This window comes from Podarcis raffonei, chromosome Z (genome assembly GCF_027172205.1).
Source record: "Podarcis raffonei isolate rPodRaf1 chromosome Z, rPodRaf1.pri, whole genome shotgun sequence".
NCBI lineage: Eukaryota > Metazoa > Chordata > Lepidosauria > Squamata > Lacertidae > Podarcis > Podarcis raffonei.
In genome coordinates, this window is record NC_070621.1 from 45,656,692 (window position 1) to 45,675,544 (window position 18,853).

General features: G+C 42.6%; 1 protein-coding gene across 1 annotated transcript; it reads left to right on the top strand.

Moving 5' to 3' along the window:
- The first annotated feature begins 5,766 nt into the window (after window positions 1-5,766).
- On the top strand, window positions 5,767-17,494 carry LOC128406985 (axoneme-associated protein mst101(2)-like). The gene is made up of 6 exons (XM_053374890.1): window positions 5,767-5,994; window positions 9,880-9,981; window positions 11,158-11,232; window positions 12,727-12,826; window positions 13,534-13,732; window positions 17,048-17,494. The coding sequence occupies exons 1-6, from the start codon at window positions 5,919-5,921 to the stop codon at window positions 17,492-17,494; spliced, it is 999 nt and encodes a 332-aa protein (XP_053230865.1). The 5' UTR covers window positions 5,767-5,918.
- Window positions 17,495-18,853: the final 1,359 nt, after the last annotated feature.

The window sequence follows — 18,853 nt, forward strand, 5'->3', positions numbered from 1 at the left end:
ACATCTTAGAATTCTGTACTGGCCATCTCAAACTTTTTTTTACATTCCAAGGTCGTTTTCTACACCAAAAAGTTCAAAATGAACCATTTGCAGAAAGCTGACCTTTTTCATAGTTGAAGAATAAGAAAAGGTTGGGCTCAAAGAAGCACCTTTTTCTTTTTTCCCTATTTCTCCTCTTCTGTTTCACTTGTTTCCTTTTTTCAAAAGGGCGGGGGGTCCTAAAGTTCCAAATCCTGTGTGGGAATATGTGATAAGATTCCGCTGAATGTCATTAGAGACAAAATGACAATATTGAAATTTTCTTTATGTCAAGGAACTGAAAATGAAGTGAGGGGTTCAAAGAGCGGAGGTGGTTTTAATGTAAATTAAAGTAGATTTGTACTGGCCACTAATCAAGTGTTTACCTGTTTTCCATTAAAACAGCGTCGAATTTAATCAGGTTGCTGACTAATGCATGCGTTTCTCCCTAAATCAGAAGCATTCTCATCATGAATATTTAAATTGGATTTTAAAGCCATGAAAATTTCATTTAAATAAAAAAGAGAGAGAGTGAGGTGGTTACACTCAAGAGTATGGAGTTAGAATCTTTAAATTCCGTTTAACAATTGTCAACAAATTTTTTAAAAGTTGACAGGGTCTCCAGGGGATGTTTTGCTCGGCAGTGGGGATTAAGTATCTGCAATTACAAAGCATCAAGTACATAATTAGCTTTTGCATTAATATTGGTTCCTTATGTACTAACAAAAAATGTCTACACTTTAATAACTGGGGAGGGGATCAAACTGCAGGGAAGTCGTGAAGGCTTTTGTTTTCAAGGCATTCTGTCAAAATCAGGCTGCCGAAATGTATAAATAGTGAGTGGCATTAGGAGAACAGGGCTGAATAATTCATACACCGTGAGGATCAAACGCGGTTCTGACATGTGGTGACTTTGCTTTTGAAGTTTGGTTCAGCATCCAGGTTAGAGCCTATATTCAGCAGCTGCCAGAAACATTATCTAGTCAAAGATTCAAAACTCAAACCACTCTGGAGGGTCATGCTTTTGCATTTTTATTGATTCAAGAGGGCCACATCAACACGTTCACTGTGGGGAAGGAAGTTATTTATTAATTTTTGGCAACCATTCTGTTTAACTCGCTGTCTGCTTTGTAGCTCATTCATCAGCAAGTTGTTTTTCAACACCTAACAAGACATGAGGTTAATTCTGTGGCTGCAATTCATGTGCACAGTCATATTTAGAACACTTGGCACTCTTCCTGCTAATGCTAATTCTGCTGCATCAAACCAAACTTTAAAAGAATGAAGGTAAACCAACCTCACTTGTTTTAATTGGTTCAACATGGAATAGCTGGTCATAAGAAGGTAGCAACATGAAAAAGTCAATTCTATTGGGTTTAGTGGCTACCTAAAGCTCTATTTCTTACCATGAACTCAGCTATACAGCTGCAAATATAATGTTTTAAGTGTGTTTTAAGTGCATTATACAAACGTGACACTAAATGACACTGATGAGCTAATGGCAAATTCCATATTTACTTTACAACTTTTTTTAAAAAGCATTTTCACAGCTTTTTTTATATATCTGTGTAGATTCAGCCCATGTCTACTCTGAAATAAGTCATATTGAATTCAATGGAGCTCTCTCCCTGCATTTATATTGTGTCTCCAAACAGGAGTTCTCTGAGTGCAGAACAAAACTGGAAATTAAAATTAAAACATAATATGCAACTGAAAATATTATTAAAAGTATACTCGAGGTTAAGACTTTCCAAGACTACAGTGGGATTGCAACTTACACTGACTTTGCTTACACTTTATGTGGATCACCAAGGAAGGAAGGAAGGAAGGAAGGAAGGAAGGGGGTGGGGGACAAGAGATCCTTGCTTATTGGACTCTGGAGGCTCTCATTAGATCTCCTGGGAGCCCCCAGAGCCCTTCTTTGCAGATCCCAGTAAGCAATGTGGAGGGCCTAAAAGCTCTATCTGCAAAGGGAGAAAATCATTAACCCTTCCACCTCCATTTTGTAGTCTGACCCTGGTTTCCTTCAGCAACTTTCTTTGGAAGAAAGAGAGGGAACCTTTGTTTTAAACACATCCTCTAAAGAACATGCCTAGCATAATGTGTTGTTTACCTAAGTTGGTAGGAAAGTTCAGATCTCCAAAGGGAAGAGACTGGAAGAGGAAAGGTAAGTTCCCAGGTGAGAATAGGATGAGCTGTCCTTTTCTGTGCATGGCCAGAAATGAAGAGCTACCTTTGACAGAAGACTGTATTTTTGTGCCATCTTCACTGCTGATTTTTCTCCTTTTATGCTGTTGCTGTTGTGAGAATCTGTATTTTGTTATTTATTTCTTATTATGATTGAATACATACATTTTGCTGTTGTTGTTGCATAGATAGTACACTGTGTAGTGACATTTGCATTGTATATTGTATGCCCTGTGTTCTTCTGGTGGAGGACAATATATATATATATATATATATATATATATATATATATATATCATCACCGTCACCATCAGTAAGAAAATTTCTGCCACTGTATCTCAGTGGGATGTGTGCCTGTCCTAAAAAGCGTCATCCAAGGAGTCCAGGATGGCTTCAATAGAGTACCATCTTCCCCATCACACACTCCCACTGAATATCTGAAGAAGGCTATTACAACCCTCAAATCTGAAATGTGTTATTTGTTTGTCACCTCACTGGGAAACTTTCAGGTTTCTTCAAATGTGCTGCACCAACCGCAGGCACCTTCCAAAACCTTTAAAAAGTCTTTCCCTGCCATCTAGTGGCCATGCTGAAGAACCTGTCATTTTCAAAGGGAGTTTATAAAACCAGCTAACTATAAGGCTATGCATGACCTATTTACTGAGTTTGGAGAACAGCACCCAAGCTCACACACAGGGCTGCAAGACAGAATTTCAAATGGGCAAGGACAGCCCCACCTCCTAGCGAAACGCTACTGTTCACGGTCCAAACCAATCAGCTACACACAGATCCAGAACACAGGTTGCTATAATTAGTTGTAAGAAGCTCAAGCAAGGTGTTTTCTCCCCACCCAACCCCACCCCAAATCAGCCATATGCACACAGAAACATTTTCCATATGTGAGGCTTCCCTTCAGCTTGATCTGGACGCTGATGCAGGATTCTGCAACACAATTGCTGGCAGGAGTTGAGACCCTGTCAGCATGTAAGAACACACCCTCTGTTCAGAGATCTGCACTGGTTTCCCATTTGCTACCAGGTCAAGTTCAAGTTGTGACTATTAGTATATAAATAAAGCCCTTAAAAACTTGAGACCAGTTTACCTGCAAAATTGCCTTACCCCAAGTACGCTCACTGGACTGCTTTGACCTGCATAACTGGCCCAGTTACCGGTAACAACACATCATAATTGTTCCACATTTGTAAGAAATCGATATTTTGGTAGGCAGCACCCACACTCTGAAACCCTCTGCCTATTGCATACCTTCCAAGATTCATCCGATGAAGATAGGGACATCCTATTCAACAACAACAACAACAACAACAACAACAACAATTTTATTATTTATACCCCGCCTATCTGACTGGGTTGCCCCAGCCACTCTGGGTGGCTTTCAAATAATAACAATAACAATAACAATAATATAATAATAGTTTCAAACATTTAAAAACTTCCCTGTGCAGGGCTGCCTTCAAATGTCTTCTAAAGTTTGTATAGTTAACTCCTTGGCTCAGTGTCACATAACTCCACACCCTCTGAAGAAAACAGGGACGTCCTATCATACCCTCCAACATTTCTCTGATGTAAATAGGGCATCATAAGGAAAAGAGGGACATTCCGGGTTCAAATCAGAAACTGTGACAGCTTCTGTAAATCTAGGAGTGTTCCTGGAAAATATTGTCACTTGGAAGGTCTGTTATTGGCATCAAGCAGGAGTCACTTCCAGCCCAGCTGCAGGTGCCAGGAACTGAACCTGGGACTTTCTGTATGCAAAGGAGATGCTCTATCACTGATCTGTATCCTGGGGACAACTTCTCTAACTTGGCTGCACTGCATTAATCAGAACCACCACTCCTCTGACTTCCCCCAGTTTTAACCAAATCACACCTCTCTGCCTTCTCCACAGTCTTCTAAAACATTGGGTTGGAACTATACTATGGACTCAGCTACATTAGACAAAATACAGCAATTTTAATGTGTTATAGACATGCAACACCAGGTGTCACCAGAGAGCAAGAAATTTTTTAATGGGGCTTTCCATAGAATTTTTTTCCTTTTGTTAGAACATCTAATTTCTGACTTATTTATAGTTTTCCCTGTGTCTGGATCCACCCAAGGTTAGCTCTCCTTTGGGCAAGTAACTGTTTGTATTGATTTCAAGGGAAGGCAAGATGAGACGGTGAAGAAATTGGGATCAGTTTGCATTTCACTGCAAACCTAACAGACCTGCACTTCGCGAAACAATATCTGCACTGAAATGCAGCTAACATTCAAAATTCAAATTCTGCGATACAGTTTTGCAGGCAAACAATGTACTCAAAAATCCATACACTAGGGGAGAGTTGTGCATATAAACAATTACATTAACAAAACCTACATACAATAAATTACAGTGGTACCTCGCAAGATGAATGCCTCGTAAGACGAAAAACTCGCAAGACGAAAGAGTTTTTCGTTTTTTGAGTTGCTTCGCAAGACGAATTTCCCTATGGGCTTGCTTCGCAAGACGAAAACTTCTTGCAAGTTTGTTTCCTTTTTTGAGCCTTTTTTGAGGTTTTTGAAGACTTTGGTATTTTTGAAGCTTTTCCAAAACTTCTTTTGCAGCCATTTGGTAAGTTAAACTTTTAAAACTTTTTTGGGGGGTTTTGGATTTTGGGTTGGAATCCGTGCTTCGCAAGACGAAAAATTCGCAAGACGAAAAACCTCGCAGAACGAATTAATTTCGTCTTGCGAGGTACCACTGTAATTCTATTAGGGGGGATTCATTACAAAAATTGTGTGTATTGAGAGAAATGTACTCCAAAATGCCAGTTTTAAATGAGGACTAATTTTATTAAAAATAGTGAAAATGCAGAAAATTCACTGGAAAAATGAGAAATTCAGAAAAACTGGAAACTAAAACCTATCCCAAGATGCTAGCGAGTTTGTCTGGGTTCAGCCCAGTAGCTAAAAGGGCAAGCTCCTCTCTTGTGCAACAGCCTACTCCTAATTCAAGCATTTGCTAATCCTGAATTTATAGCTGATCTTGCCACAACACTGTTTTATATGCACAAAGACCTGGTATTACATTGGCTTTAAACACTGTTTCTTGTTCCTTGCTGTGGTGGGCAAGATAGAGAGCTCCAGAGCTCTCAGAACTTCACTAAGCTACAATTCCCAGAATTCCTTGTGGGCCATTGTGATAGCTAAAGTCTACATGAGTCTGTAACATAGGTAAGTTATGAATCCCCATAATATAGATAATGCTTGAGAGTTTCCCCTTTTAGGGATGTCAGATTTCAAACTTACCAATATTTTCTGCTGTGGGCAGTTCCTACAATCATAGAATTGTATAGTTGGAAGGGACCTTGAGGGTCATCTGGTCCAACCCCCCTGCAATGCAGGAATCTCAACATGCAGTTCTACCATCCAATTTGAAACCATACCAGTCCCTGCTCAGCTTTGCAAATGTGCGAGCAGTTTCATTGCTACATCACTAGCAGAACTTCCCATAGGTCCAGTTCTAGAATTCTTTTCAAAGGTCCAGTTCATTGTGATGTAACGGAATGAAAATGTGTAAGATCGAAAAGGTAAACCAAAGCAGCAATTGGAAGCATTGCAGCTCCAATGACGGGGTGGAAATAGCTTCACATTTAGATGCTTTTGGTCACCTCTACATTCCTTGGCCTCTTGCCATTATCTTCAGACCAGAAAGAACCTGCGACACTTCGACAATGAACCAGATTGTGCCATCCCTTTTCACAATCCTTTCTGTGGAGTTATCATGCTGTCCTAGAAATGCATTTTCAGGTGAGCTGAAATTGGTCTTTCCCATAACTAGGCAGCAGAACCCACTTAGGTCCTCTGAGCCAAAAGGAGTGGGGCCAAGCAGCTGTCCCCATGCAGGGCTATTCCAGGCAACCTGCTTATTAAGTATTCATTCTGATTTGCTTGAGCAGAGGTCAGATGGCATTGCTTCAAAGCAAGTGTTTTCCCACTCTCCCAAGTATGGTTTCCCATTACTTTCCTTAAGCAAAATATCTGATCTTTGGGGGAAGTGGGTTTGTTGCTCAACACCTCCAAGTCAACTATAATTGTGTGATCTGAATTTACCAGTATGTGAAAGAACCCATCCAAAAATAATAAGAGTCTGGAAGTGCCTTCATCATCTTTCTTTCTTTCTTTCTTTCTTTCTTTCTTTCTTTCTTTCTTTCCCTCACAAACACACAGCCTTCTCCACCCACCCATCAGAGCAAGCTGGGATGGGAAAGTTTAAATTATTCTTCCGCAAACAATAAGATCCCACTATGTGTCCTCACACCCACTGCCCAACTGCACTGGGAACAACTGGGGAGTAGACAGATATTAGCCCTATTTGCACTGTGCATTTAAAGCAGTATCATGCCAACAACTTTAAGCAGCTGTGGCTTCCAGCAGTTTGTAAAGGAAAACTTTCCCCAGCTAATCTCCCTTAGGCAGGGTTAATGATGTTCTGTCCATCTGTGTAACATGGAATCTAGTACTCTGTGTGATCTTCTGACAATGAAATAGCATGCTTCTTTCCATTTTGCAGATTACAGCCACATCTGAACTGTACATTTAAAGCTTACTTACTTATTCAAACCTTTATTAGGCATTATACAAATAAAACGATAAAAGAGAAAGAAACATATAAAAGCCTTGAGATATAAACAGAAAGGCAGCAGTTGGCTACATACATATATATATATATACATATAAAATCAGTGGTTTTCCTTGTTAACCTGCTCCTTGGAGGACTGCTACCAAAAACTCGGCTACCCCCGCCGTTACCCTTTGGTCAACGTCGGATAGGCAGAATCCCACACATTCACCTTGTTGGGGCTCCAGACCACCCAGAAGAGGGGACAGCACGCGTTGACGGAGCGTACTGTACAATGGGCACTGAAAGAGAATGTGCTCTACCGTGTCCGGGACATTCATAGAACATCTGCAGAATCTCTTATTTCTAGGGATGTTTTGATATCTTCCCCTGACAAATGCTGAGGGAAAAACATTCAAACGGGCCAGCATAAAAGCCCTACGTTGGGCTGGAATTATTAATTTGGTGACGTAATTGGCTCTGCTATCTAAGATATTTAAATCATAGAATATGGGCGAACAAATTTTGTTTACAGCTGCCATAATATTTTGCCTCTCGACATCCTTTAGTCTAGTTAGGATATTATGGAAAATGTATTGCTCATTAGAATTGTACAGGGGCTCCAGCTCGATGCCTAAAGATTCAATCTTTTTTTCGAGGTACTGATACCATCTTGATTTGTAGGAGTCTTTGAGCAAATCAGCGAGCAGACTTGATGGAGGGCAGCGAAAATGGCAGCGTAACCAGTACTTTATTGAGGTGGACCAGGCCCAATATTCCATTGTGTGTATGCCTATTTCTGCACACATTGTTTCATATTTGATCACAGCTGGGAGTCCAAGAATACGTCTCAGAAAGCTGGAGTGAATCTTTTTTAAATCACTATTATATGCTTGGACCCATAGCGGGATTCCATAGAGTATCTGGGATTGCACTTTTGTTTGGAATATCTGATTGGCCGCAGGAATAAATTGATTGCCTTTCTGATAATAAAAACGGGCAACAGCTGATGAGGTGCACTTTGCCTGTTTTATGGCATTTGTGCAATGATTTGCCCACCCTAAATTGCTCTGGAATAAGATTCCCAGATACCTATAGATTTTCACTTGTTGAATTTCCTGCCCTCTTATTTTCCATTTCTCTAATTTCCAACCATTCGAGAAGACCAAAATTTTTGTCTTCTCGTAATTTATAGAGAGCTTGTTACATTCGCAGTAAAGGATCAGAGAAGATATAAGGCGTTTCAGACCCAAGCTCGTTAATGATAGTAGAACAGCATCGTCTGCGTATAATAATAGAGAAACTGGTTTCTGATTAAGTTTAGGGGCATGTGATTCTATTTTTTGAAGGTGATCTGGCAAATCTGATAAAAATAAATTAAATAGGAAGGGGGCAAGAATACACCCTTGTTTTACCCCTTTCGAGTTTGGGATGTCTGATGAAAGGTGACCTTTGGTGTTAAGTTTGACTTGACAGATATTGGAAGAGTATAAATTTTTTATTAGGATCAATAAGCGCTGATCAATTTTTAATTCTGCGAGTTTCCTCCACAGCTTTGGGCGGTCAATTGAGTCAAATGCACCACGAAAATCTACAAAAGCAGCATATATCTTAGATTGCCTTTGAGATCTGTATTTTTCAACCAAATGCATAAGTATAAGGCAATGGTCTAATGTAGAGCAACCTTTGGAGAAACCTATTTGTTCTTTCCCTGGTAAATTTAGATTTTTCATCCAGGTAAGGAGTTTAGATAAAAGCAGTATCACAACACTTTAAATGGCCATGGCTTCACCCAAAGTATCCTGGGAACAGTAGTTTAAGGGTGCTGAGGTTGTTAGAGACCACTATCCCCCTCACAGAGCTACAATTCCCAGAGTTCGCTGGGAACAGGTATTGACTGTTAAACCACTCTGAAGATTGTAGCTCTGCAGGGGTAGGGCTCTCCTGGCAACTCTCAGCATCTTTAACAGCTTCCAGGATTCTTTGGGGTAAAGCCATGGGTATTTGAAGTTGGATGCTTTAAAAGTACAGTCATACCTCATGTTACGTTTGCTTCAGGTTGAGCGTTTTCAGGTTGCATCCCGCGGCAATCCAGAAGTACCGAAAAGGGTTACTTTCGGGTTTTGCCGCTTGCGCATGCACAGACGCGCAAAATTATGTCACGCGCATGCGCAGAAGCAACAAATAACGACCTGCGCACGTGCAGACGTGGGTTGTGTTCTGCTCATGTTACGAATGGACTTCCGGAATGGATCCCGTTTGCAACCAGAGGTACCACTGTATATTGCAGATGCAGCCTTGATGTGTTACTGTCTTCATCTGCTGTTCCCAATGCCTATAAGCTGGGCAGCAAGGAGACAGCAGCAGGCACACAAATCTATTATGTCTCTTCTCGGTCATTTCTTTCCTCAGAAGGTTGATAGCACCCTCCTACCAAGAGATTTTCCCTTGCAAGTGTTTCCCTCCTCACATTGGCCTTATAAGGTAAATGCAGAGCTGGGAACTTGTTCTTCTGTCCTAGCTTGCTTCTAAAAAATTAGATTATGCTCCACATCCTAGACCAGAACCTCTAACCTTTGGCCGATTGTGGCTCTCCAAGTCTCTCTTCCTGGCCTTCAGGACTCTTCCCTGCCATGCCCCCTCTCCTGAGGCTACGCCCCACACCAGCCCCGCTACACATGCTCCTCAGTAAGAGCTGTTCAACAGTGGAACTGTCTCCCTTGAGAGCTGGTGGGCTCTCCTCCCTTGAAGGTTTTTAAGCAGAGGTTGGGGGGGGCATCTGTCCTGAATGCTTGAGATTCCTGCATTGCAGGAAGTTTGCCTACATGACCCTTGGGGTCCCTTCCAACTCTACCATTCTAAGGATTTTTGCCTGGCCAAAAATTGAATCATGACTATGCTTACCTGAGTGGACGATGGAGAGGGTGGTTTTTTATGGGGGAGGGGGGATGCCATGTGGCCCCTTAAAGGTTACCAAAGAGGCATTGTGGCCACCATGCAGGAAAAGGTTCCTGACCCCTGTTCTACAGCTTGCTTTCCAGTGAAGTCATCCACTCCCCCTCTAAATGTTTTAGCACCTTTCAAGGCATACGAAGAGCTCGGGAAGAGTCCTCCAGCTCCAGAGGCCAATGCTGGAACAGCTCAGCCAACTTCGGAATCACTTCTGGAGTTTATGGGTGAGATGATTTGTGTTTGTGTGTGTGTGTGTGTGTGTGTGTGTGTGTCCACAATAGACTGGCTAAATAAACTTCCATGTACTACTATGCATTCCAAAAATGTTTAAAACTTCCGGGGGTGGGGTTAAGACAATTATGTGGTTAATGGCTTTGATTAGGAGTAGCAGAGGGGAAGGGGACGACAGAGGACAAGATGGTTGGATAGTGTTCTCAAAGCTACCAGCATGAGTTTGACCAAACTGCGGGAGGCAGTGGAAGACAGGAGTGCCTGGCATGCTCTGGTCCATGGGGTCACGAAGAGTCGGACATGACTAAATGACTAAACAACAACAAAGGAGTAGCAGAACTCTCTGTCACTAATCACACATTCCTCGGGGCAGGGGCAGTCACTGGGATAGCACATGGGTAGGACCACTGGAGGGCAGCATCTGTACTGGTTGCCAATCTGCTACCTGGCCACATTCAAGGTGTTGCTATAGGTATATAAAGCCCTTAACTGCTTGGGACCAGTTTACTTGCAGGATCTCCTTACTCCCACTAGGGAGATTTGTCTGGCGCCTTCCTTGTATATCTTTAGGTGCCAGGCCAAAACATTCCTCTTCAACCAGGCCTTTGGGTGATTATTATTCTATAGCCTTTTAAATGTGTTTGTGAGAGAGGGGTTCTTGTTTCGTTGTTTCTGTTTTAACTATTTATCTGTTCTTTTATCTCGTATTTTAACCTTGTGAACTGTCCCGAGATCTTCTGATGAAGGGCGGCATATAAATCTAATAAACAAATAAATAAAATCTACTTCTCATTGTATACCACTTGGATTTTTAAAAATGAAACCGAGATACAGAGTTTTATAAAATGAATGCTTGGGGCTCACCTGATAATGTCTTGTCAAATGATCAGTAATGCCCTATGCCTTTCTACTGCCCACAATATCATGCGAAATGCACACTGAAAAGTCTTCTGGCATGAAAGGATTGTAAAAATATTAGCCATACCTTAGCAACTGGCCACTTTTAACTGTTGTTGAACTAACAACTTCTCAAAATGCATGTTAATGCACTTTGATGTTGCTTAATTAATATTAACGCACTTCTCAGATTTGGATCTTCCTGTGTCCAATAGTTTTCTTGTCTTCTTGATCATGTCTTGCACTGTTTCAACCTGTTCTTTTTGTGGAAGTCAGAAGCATCCCACACAAGACTGGACTCTCTCGACCGCATGTTCTCTTGAAAAGATCCATCAACTGGAACAATGGTAAATGTGTTTATTTAACTATCTCTTTAAGAATGATTTGCTACTGTATGTCTCCTGGAACATTGCAAGGTGTGGGAAGGGTTTGATGGGGGACCCTGTATTGGAAAAGTTTCAATGTCTAATGTTTTACAATTTTTTATGTGTTGTAAGCCACCCAGAGTGGCTGGGGAAACCCAGACAGATGGGTGGGGCATAAATAAAAGTATTATTATTATTATTATTATTATTATTATTATTAGGAGATAATGTTTTAAGGGCATGCAATTTCCCAATGCATATATGTCTATGCTGAGATCTAATTGTCATGCAACATTATTGGAAGTTGCATTTGTTGTATTCCTAAGAACAATTGGATAGCAAGAACGGGGGGTGATTCAAAGGTTTAGAGAAGGTGTGTGGTACAGCCCTCCCTGGTGTGAAAATTTCATGTTTGAATGTTTCACACACTCACACCCCCACTACCATCTTGCTAGGTTTTGGTAAATATATTACAGAAAGAAATAGCCTGGCAAGACAAAGAACACATCAGTTTATTGCTTATGGCAAGCAAAGCTTTACATCTGGCCAAGATGGAGTGCAGAAATTACACTGGCGCATGGCAACTTATACGGGGACTAACTAAATTGGAGAAGCAAGAAGGAAGGACACAGTGAGAAGATGTGATCTGCTTTGCCAACAATTAGTTACTTAAAGAGAAGGAATCAGTGAGGGAAGTATAGGTTGCCTTTGAGTCTTCCGCCACCAGCTGGTTCAGGTAGCTCATTGCAAGAACTGCTAATTCACTCACTAACACATCTAAACTCTGTAAACCAGCCTTTTCCAAAGTGGGCAATACTGCCACTGGGGTGCACTGGAATGACCCAGGGGGCAGTAGTAGCCTTGGAGGGGTGTTGAATAAAAATAAGAGGGTAGTGGAAGCATAAAGAAGAGAAGAAATTTTTGAAAAACCGTTTGTACAAGTTTTATCTGTTGTGTAATGATTCTGACTGCTAAGTCAGGCGCCGTTGCAGGGACGGCAACAATTCCTCCCCTGGAAATTGCAGTTGTCCTGGAGGTAGAGGATTTTCGCGGGCTTGGGTGAACCCTATTTGGCTTCAGGCAGGGCCAGCAAGTGGATCACAGCTTCCCTCCCTATTTGGCCAATGGCAGGCAGAATGTAGTGCTGGGGGGGCCCTGTGGTGAATTGGACTGAGCTGGAAGGTTTCACCTTGGTCCACCCCGTGGGTTTTTAATCCTGGAGCCTGGTCCACCTCCTTGCAAAATTCGAAGAAGTGGGTGCCTGGGTTTTGGTTCCCATGTTGCTTCAGACAGTGTGAAGTAAGTAGAATCACCTTAAAATGAGAAATGATATTACTTTTTCCTCCATACCATGGTTCTGCTGGCTGAGGTTGATGGAAATTGTAGTCCCAAACATCTAGAGGGCACCAAATTGGAGAGAGCTGGTGTAAGAGAGGTTGTGGGTACGTGGCTCATGGTGCTTTCTTTAATTTACAGTGATTCCAAACCGGCCCGCCTTCGCAAAGATTGTTGTCGAAGGTTCTATAGGCTTTGGTTTTGCCTTTGTGATCGCAATTGCTTTGTGGTGTCTCCTCTCGTAAGTATGTCTATTTTTTAATAATAAATTTTAATTAGTTTTTTTACGTGAAATTTGAAGTTATTCAATTCACTTTTGATATAATAATTTCTTACATTTTGACTTCCCATTCTGACGTCCATGATGCTCCTGTTGCAGTCATTTATCTGCATAACTACCATTTATTTTCATAATATTCATTTAGTTATTCTCCTCCCCTTGCCTATAATTCAAATCCTGCTTGCAATTTTATTTTACTATAATTTTTCCTTAAATAGTTCAAAAAAAATACCCATGCTTTGACAAAATTCTCATCTTTTTGGTCTCTTAACCTTTTCTTCTTCTCCTCCTCCTTCTTCTTCTTCTTCTTCTTCTTCTTCTTCTTCTTCTTCTTTTTTGCTTGATGTTTGAGCATCACCCTTGCATGCGGCAACTCAAAGGTTCAGTCCCAGAATCTCTAGGTAGGACTGGGAATTATCCCTGTCTGAAACTCTAGAGAGCTGCTGCCAATCAGTGTAGACAGTACTGAGCTAGATGGACCAGTCTGACTCGGTATAAGGCAGATCCCTATATTATTGCTGGATAAATGTTCATTAGCCATAGTAGTAAATAGGTGTTGGCCAACAGTGCTTTCGCATCTCTTTCTCTGAGGAGTGATGGCACACTTGCTGTTGGGAGGCGGGGTTTCAGATGCCTTTTTCCTTTGATGAACTTGCTTCCTCTTCCAGTGAATTGGTAGGTCGACTGAAGGGGGTTAACGCTCGTGGCAAGCGCCTTCTGGCGCAAAATTTCTTTTTGAGGCAAGTCCAGGAGGAAAAAGAGGCAGCCAGGAAAAAACTAATGGAAGAAAAGGAAGGCTCAACTAAGACAGGTAAGACTGTTGTCAATGATGCACCTGTAGACCTGAGGTGGAAAGACTTCAGTATTGTCAGATCTGCTTTGATTTTTACTAGAAACCTACCAACCGGTGCCAGGTGCAAAAGAGATAAGGGACTCCCCAGACAGGAATTTTATTGTGGGTATATTGTGCAACAATAATAGTGCATTGGGGTTCCTTTGAATACCTTTCTGTTCATGATGCTATCAGGGTGGTCCTATGCAATTCCACATTCCATACTGTTAGTGCTTTAAAACATGCACACAAAAAGCATTTCCACCTACAGAAGTTTTGGGGTGATCACACTGCTTCATTTCCAGTCAGTGTTTATCCCATAATTTCCTGCTGAAATCCTAATCTCCCGCTTGAACTAATTTACAAAACTATTAACACACTTTTACAAGCATTGACTGCCACAACATAGCAAGACGATACAGAGAATGAGAGGGAAACTAATAACCCCCCTTTCAAGGCTTCCTTGATCCAACTAATCTGAGGAAACCAAAGTCCAATATGAGATTCCTTTTAATCATTTATGGACATTTAAAAACTTTGGGAGAAGTCTTCTCCCTTGCTTTAAACATAATTGTTTATGCTTTACACTCAGCAGTGTCACCTTTTAATAAGTATCTTAGCCAAATAAATCCAAGTCAGAACTCAACCTCAGATAGACAATGCCTGCAGATGAAAATTCTACATTCTGACAAAAAAAAATGACTCACTTCTTCTAGTCATAATTCCTCCTAGTATTTCCCAAATAATTCTTATACGCTTTTAAGGAAATAAACTCAAATGAAAACCGGCTACTTTACACTCAACTTTAACTCTCAGTATGAAAATCACAGTGGAGCACTCTTCTACTGTCTCCTGAGACAGATGGATGTCAACAACAACATTGAACTCTGCAGGTTACTGCTGCAGCTTGGAATATGAGTGCATGTTTGCCCAGCTGACCTACTGTAGCAAGAAAATTATTATTATTATTATTATTATTATTATTATTATTATTATTATTATTATTTCACCAAAACTACAGCAATGGAAATCATGGAAATATAGTGTTATGAGTTTGTGGGTGCTAGACCACTATCAAGCATCAGAATTTAATCTGTTGTTGTTGTTGTTGTGTGTAAAACAAATAAAAATAAATAAAACAAATAAAAATATAAAAGAAGAAGAACTAGGAAATAGCCAGGAAGATTAAGAGGGGAGCAAAGGATTGATTACCTAGTCCCTTCCAAGGTGAGCTAAGCCTGGCAGTACAGCTTACATAACTTCATGCATTAATTAGATTTAAGCATGTTGGTTATATGAGGCTGATTGTCTCACAAAACGACTCAGGAAAGTGTAGCTCTGTAGAAGAAGTAAGATTCTCTTAACAACTCTCAGTCCCCTTAACAAATTACAATCCCCAGGATTCTTTGGGGGGAAGCTATGAATGTTGAAACTAGAATGGCACTGTTTTGTATATACCGTATTTTTCGCCCTATAGGGCGCACCGGCCCATAGGGAGCACCTAGTTTTTTGGGGGGGGAGGAATAAACACAAAAAAAATTATTTCCCCCCCAGACGCGGGGCTGGGGCGGGGGAAGCCCGAGCTTCCCCCGACCCCAGCCCCCAGAACAGGCTGCTATCCGCAAGCCTTGGGAGCCCGAGTTTCCCCCGACCCCAGCCCCCAGAACAGGCTGCTATCCGCAAGCCTTGGGAGCCCGAGTTTCCCCCGACCCCAGCCCCCAGAACAGGCTGCTATCCGCAAGCCTTGGGAGCCCGGCTTCCCCCGACCCCAGCCCCCAGAACAGGCTGCTATCCGCAAGCCTTGGGAGCCCGGCTTCCCCCGACCCCAGCCCCCAGAACAGGCTGCTATCCGCAAGCCTTGGGAGCCCGGCTTCCCCCGACCCCAGCCCCCAGAACAGGCTGCTATCCGCAAGCCTTGGGAGCCCGGCTTCCCCCGACCCCAGCCCCCAGAACAGGCTGCTATCCGCAAGCCTTGGGAGCCCGGCTTCCCCTGACCCCAGCCCCCAGAACAGGCTGCTATCCGCAAGCCTTGGGAGCCCGGCTTCCCCTGACCCCAGCCCCCAGAACAGGCTGCTATCCGCAAGCCTTGGGAGCCCGGCTTCCCCTGACCCCAGCCCCCAGAACAGGCTGCTATCCCGCCGGTCTCCCCAGGCTTGGGGATATCTGCCCAAAGCCCGGGGCGTGCTCTGCTGCGCTCCCTGGCTTTCGGGCTGCAGGCTGCTGTCCACAAGCCTTGGGAGACCGGCGGGAAGTCGCGCCGGGCTTCCAAGGCTTGCGGACAGCTTCCTGAAGCCTGGAGAGCGAGAGGGGTCAGTGCGCACCAACCCCTCTTGCTCTCCAAGCTTCAGTGAAAGCCTGCATTCGCCCCATAGGACGCACACACATTTCCTTCATTTTTGGAGGGGGGAAAGTGCGTCCTATAGGGTGAAAAATACGGTATATTGCAGATGGGGCATATGTCAGACATCCTGCTGAGTGCTGGAGTTGGCACAATCAAATAGTTGATGAAGCCCAAGAAGCCTGCCCCCTCCTCACGAAAAATCCCCCAACTTATTCTTGGAATTAAGTGGAAATAACACAATTTGGCCAAAGCTATCATAACTGGGCTTAGATGTGAAACTGGCAGCTAGTCTGGTTTTATCTTTCTAAGATAGTTCTATTATATTGTAGCTGAGGAGTATGAATTGACTATACAGTGGTACCTCGGGTTAAGAACTTAATTCGTTCTGGAGGTCCGTTCTTAACCTGAAACTGTTCTTAACCTGAAGCACCACTTTAGCTAATGGGGCTTCCCGCTGCTGCCGCACCGCTGGAGCACAATTTCTGTTCTCATCCTGAAGCACAGTTCTTAACCCGAGGTACTATTTCTGGGTTAGCGGAGTCTGTAACTTGAAGCGTCTGTAACCTGAAGCGTCTGTGACCTGACGTACCACTGTACGAGCTAAGAAGTATGAATTGTTGGGAAAAGATATAGAAGACAATTGTGTATTGGGGAGCCTCTAATGTTTTGCTGTGTTTTACTGTGTTCTGTTATGTTTTGCTGGAAGCCACACAGATGCTGGGGCAACCCAGTCACATGGGTAGGGTACAAGTTATGGGGTTTTTGTGTGTGTGTCTTCTTCTTCTTCTTCTTCTTATTATTATTATTATTATTATTATTTATAGAAACAAGGAAAAAGAAAATAATGAAAGAGGAGGAGGAGGAGGAGGAGGAAGGAGGATATTCTGTCCCAGAAGGAAAAGCAAAGAAAAAGAAGAAAGGGAAAAGGCATGCAATAAAGAAGAAACTAGGTAAAATTAAGAAGGTTGCAAAATCAGAAGCTGTGCAAAAGCACATTGGTAAAATTAAGAAGGTTGCAAAATCGAAAGCTGTTCAGAAGCATATTGGTAAGATCAAGAAGGCCGCAAAATCGAAGGCTGTTCAGAAGCATGTTAGTAAGATTAAGAAGGCCGCAAACTCCAAGGCTGTTAAGAAGCACATTGGTAAGATTAAGAAGGCCGCAAAATCGAAGGCTGTTCAGAAGCATGTTCGTAAGATTAAGAAGGCAGCGAACTCCAAGACTGTTCAGAAGCACATTGGGAAGATTAAGAAGGCCGCAAAGTCCAAGAATGTTCAGAAACACATTGGGAAGGTCAAGAAGGCAGTGGCATCAAAGGTAAAGAATAAGAAAGAGGAAAAAAGTAAGAATGAGAAGAGCTCTAAAAAGAAGAAGGAAGGTGAAACGAAAAGTAAAAAAAGCTCACACAAAAAAGTGAAACATAGGAAAAGTGAAGAGGATTCTGAAGACTCTGACTAGCAAGCACAAAGACTGGAACCAGGTGGTCAGTGGGGATTGGTCAAGAGCAGGCGGAGTACAGCATCATCCCAAAAGGAAAGTGAAGAGGGCAGGGGCACAGGTGGCCTCACATCAGGGGTAGCCAAAGTAGTGCCCTTCAGATGCTGCTGGACTACAGCTCCCATTATCCCTGGCACCATTGGCCAAGACAGCTGGAGATGATGGGAGCTAGAGTCCAACAACATCTGGAGGGACACCACATTGGCTACCCTGCCTGTATTATTAGTCTGGTCTTGATGACAATGGAGGGACTTCCTCTCTGAGCACTTCTTCTTCTCATGGCAGAGAACCTTGTACTGTCACCTACAGATGAAATACAAAAGATTGAAATTCACATCTGAAAAAAGTGTCCAAGGAGTATGCTTTCCCTGCAGTAATGAGTGGGAGCCTCTTTTCCCAAAAATGGAAAAGCAGTCTTTCAGGAGACTTAACCATTGTTTAAAGCAATGGTTCCCAACCTTTCTTTGCCCATGCCCCACATAAGCATCTCTAAAATCCTGATGCCCATCTCCACCCCCTGTGACATATAATTCTTATTACAGTGGTACCTCTGGTTAAGTGCTTAATTCATTCCGGAGGTCCTGAAACTGTTCTTAACCTGAAGCACCACTTTAGCTAATGGGGCCTCCTCCTGCTGCTGCGCTGCCAGAGCACGATTTCTGTTCTCATCCTGAAGCAAAGTTCTTAACCTGAAGCACTATTTCTGGGTTAGCGGAGTCTGTAACCTGAAGCGTATGTAACGTGAGGTACTGCTGTATTCAAAAAGTGAATTCCTATTCGCATGGAGGAAGCCCAAAAGGCCATTCACTGTTAATAACTCATTCTCAAATTGCCCCCCTTTTAAAAATCAAATTGCCCCCCTATGGGGCGCATGCCCCACCTTGGGAACCATGGGTTTAAAGGCTTGGCACTGTCCCTTCCAACTTTATTAGTTCTTTATTCTAAATATATAGGGTGGCATCCCATGCTAGACCTACTCAGAGTAAACCCATTGAAATTAATGGACATGGCTAACAAGTCCATTATTTTATTTACTCTGAGTAAAACTTTGTTGGATGCAGTCCAGAATATCAGTCAGTAACATACCATAAAATGTGTGTCAAATGCAGGTATTCCACAGTTACCCAGTGACAACAGCTGGTGGGCATCATTTTGGCAAAATGGCCTCAAGGGCAAATTCTGACCTCCTAGTTGAGCAATGACTGGCCCATGAGCTGGAGTGCCTAAGAAAAAAGTGGGATGCGGGAGGCGCTGTGGGTTAAACCACAGAGCCTAGAGCTTGCCTACTGGAAGGCTGGCAGTTCGAATCCCCACGACGGG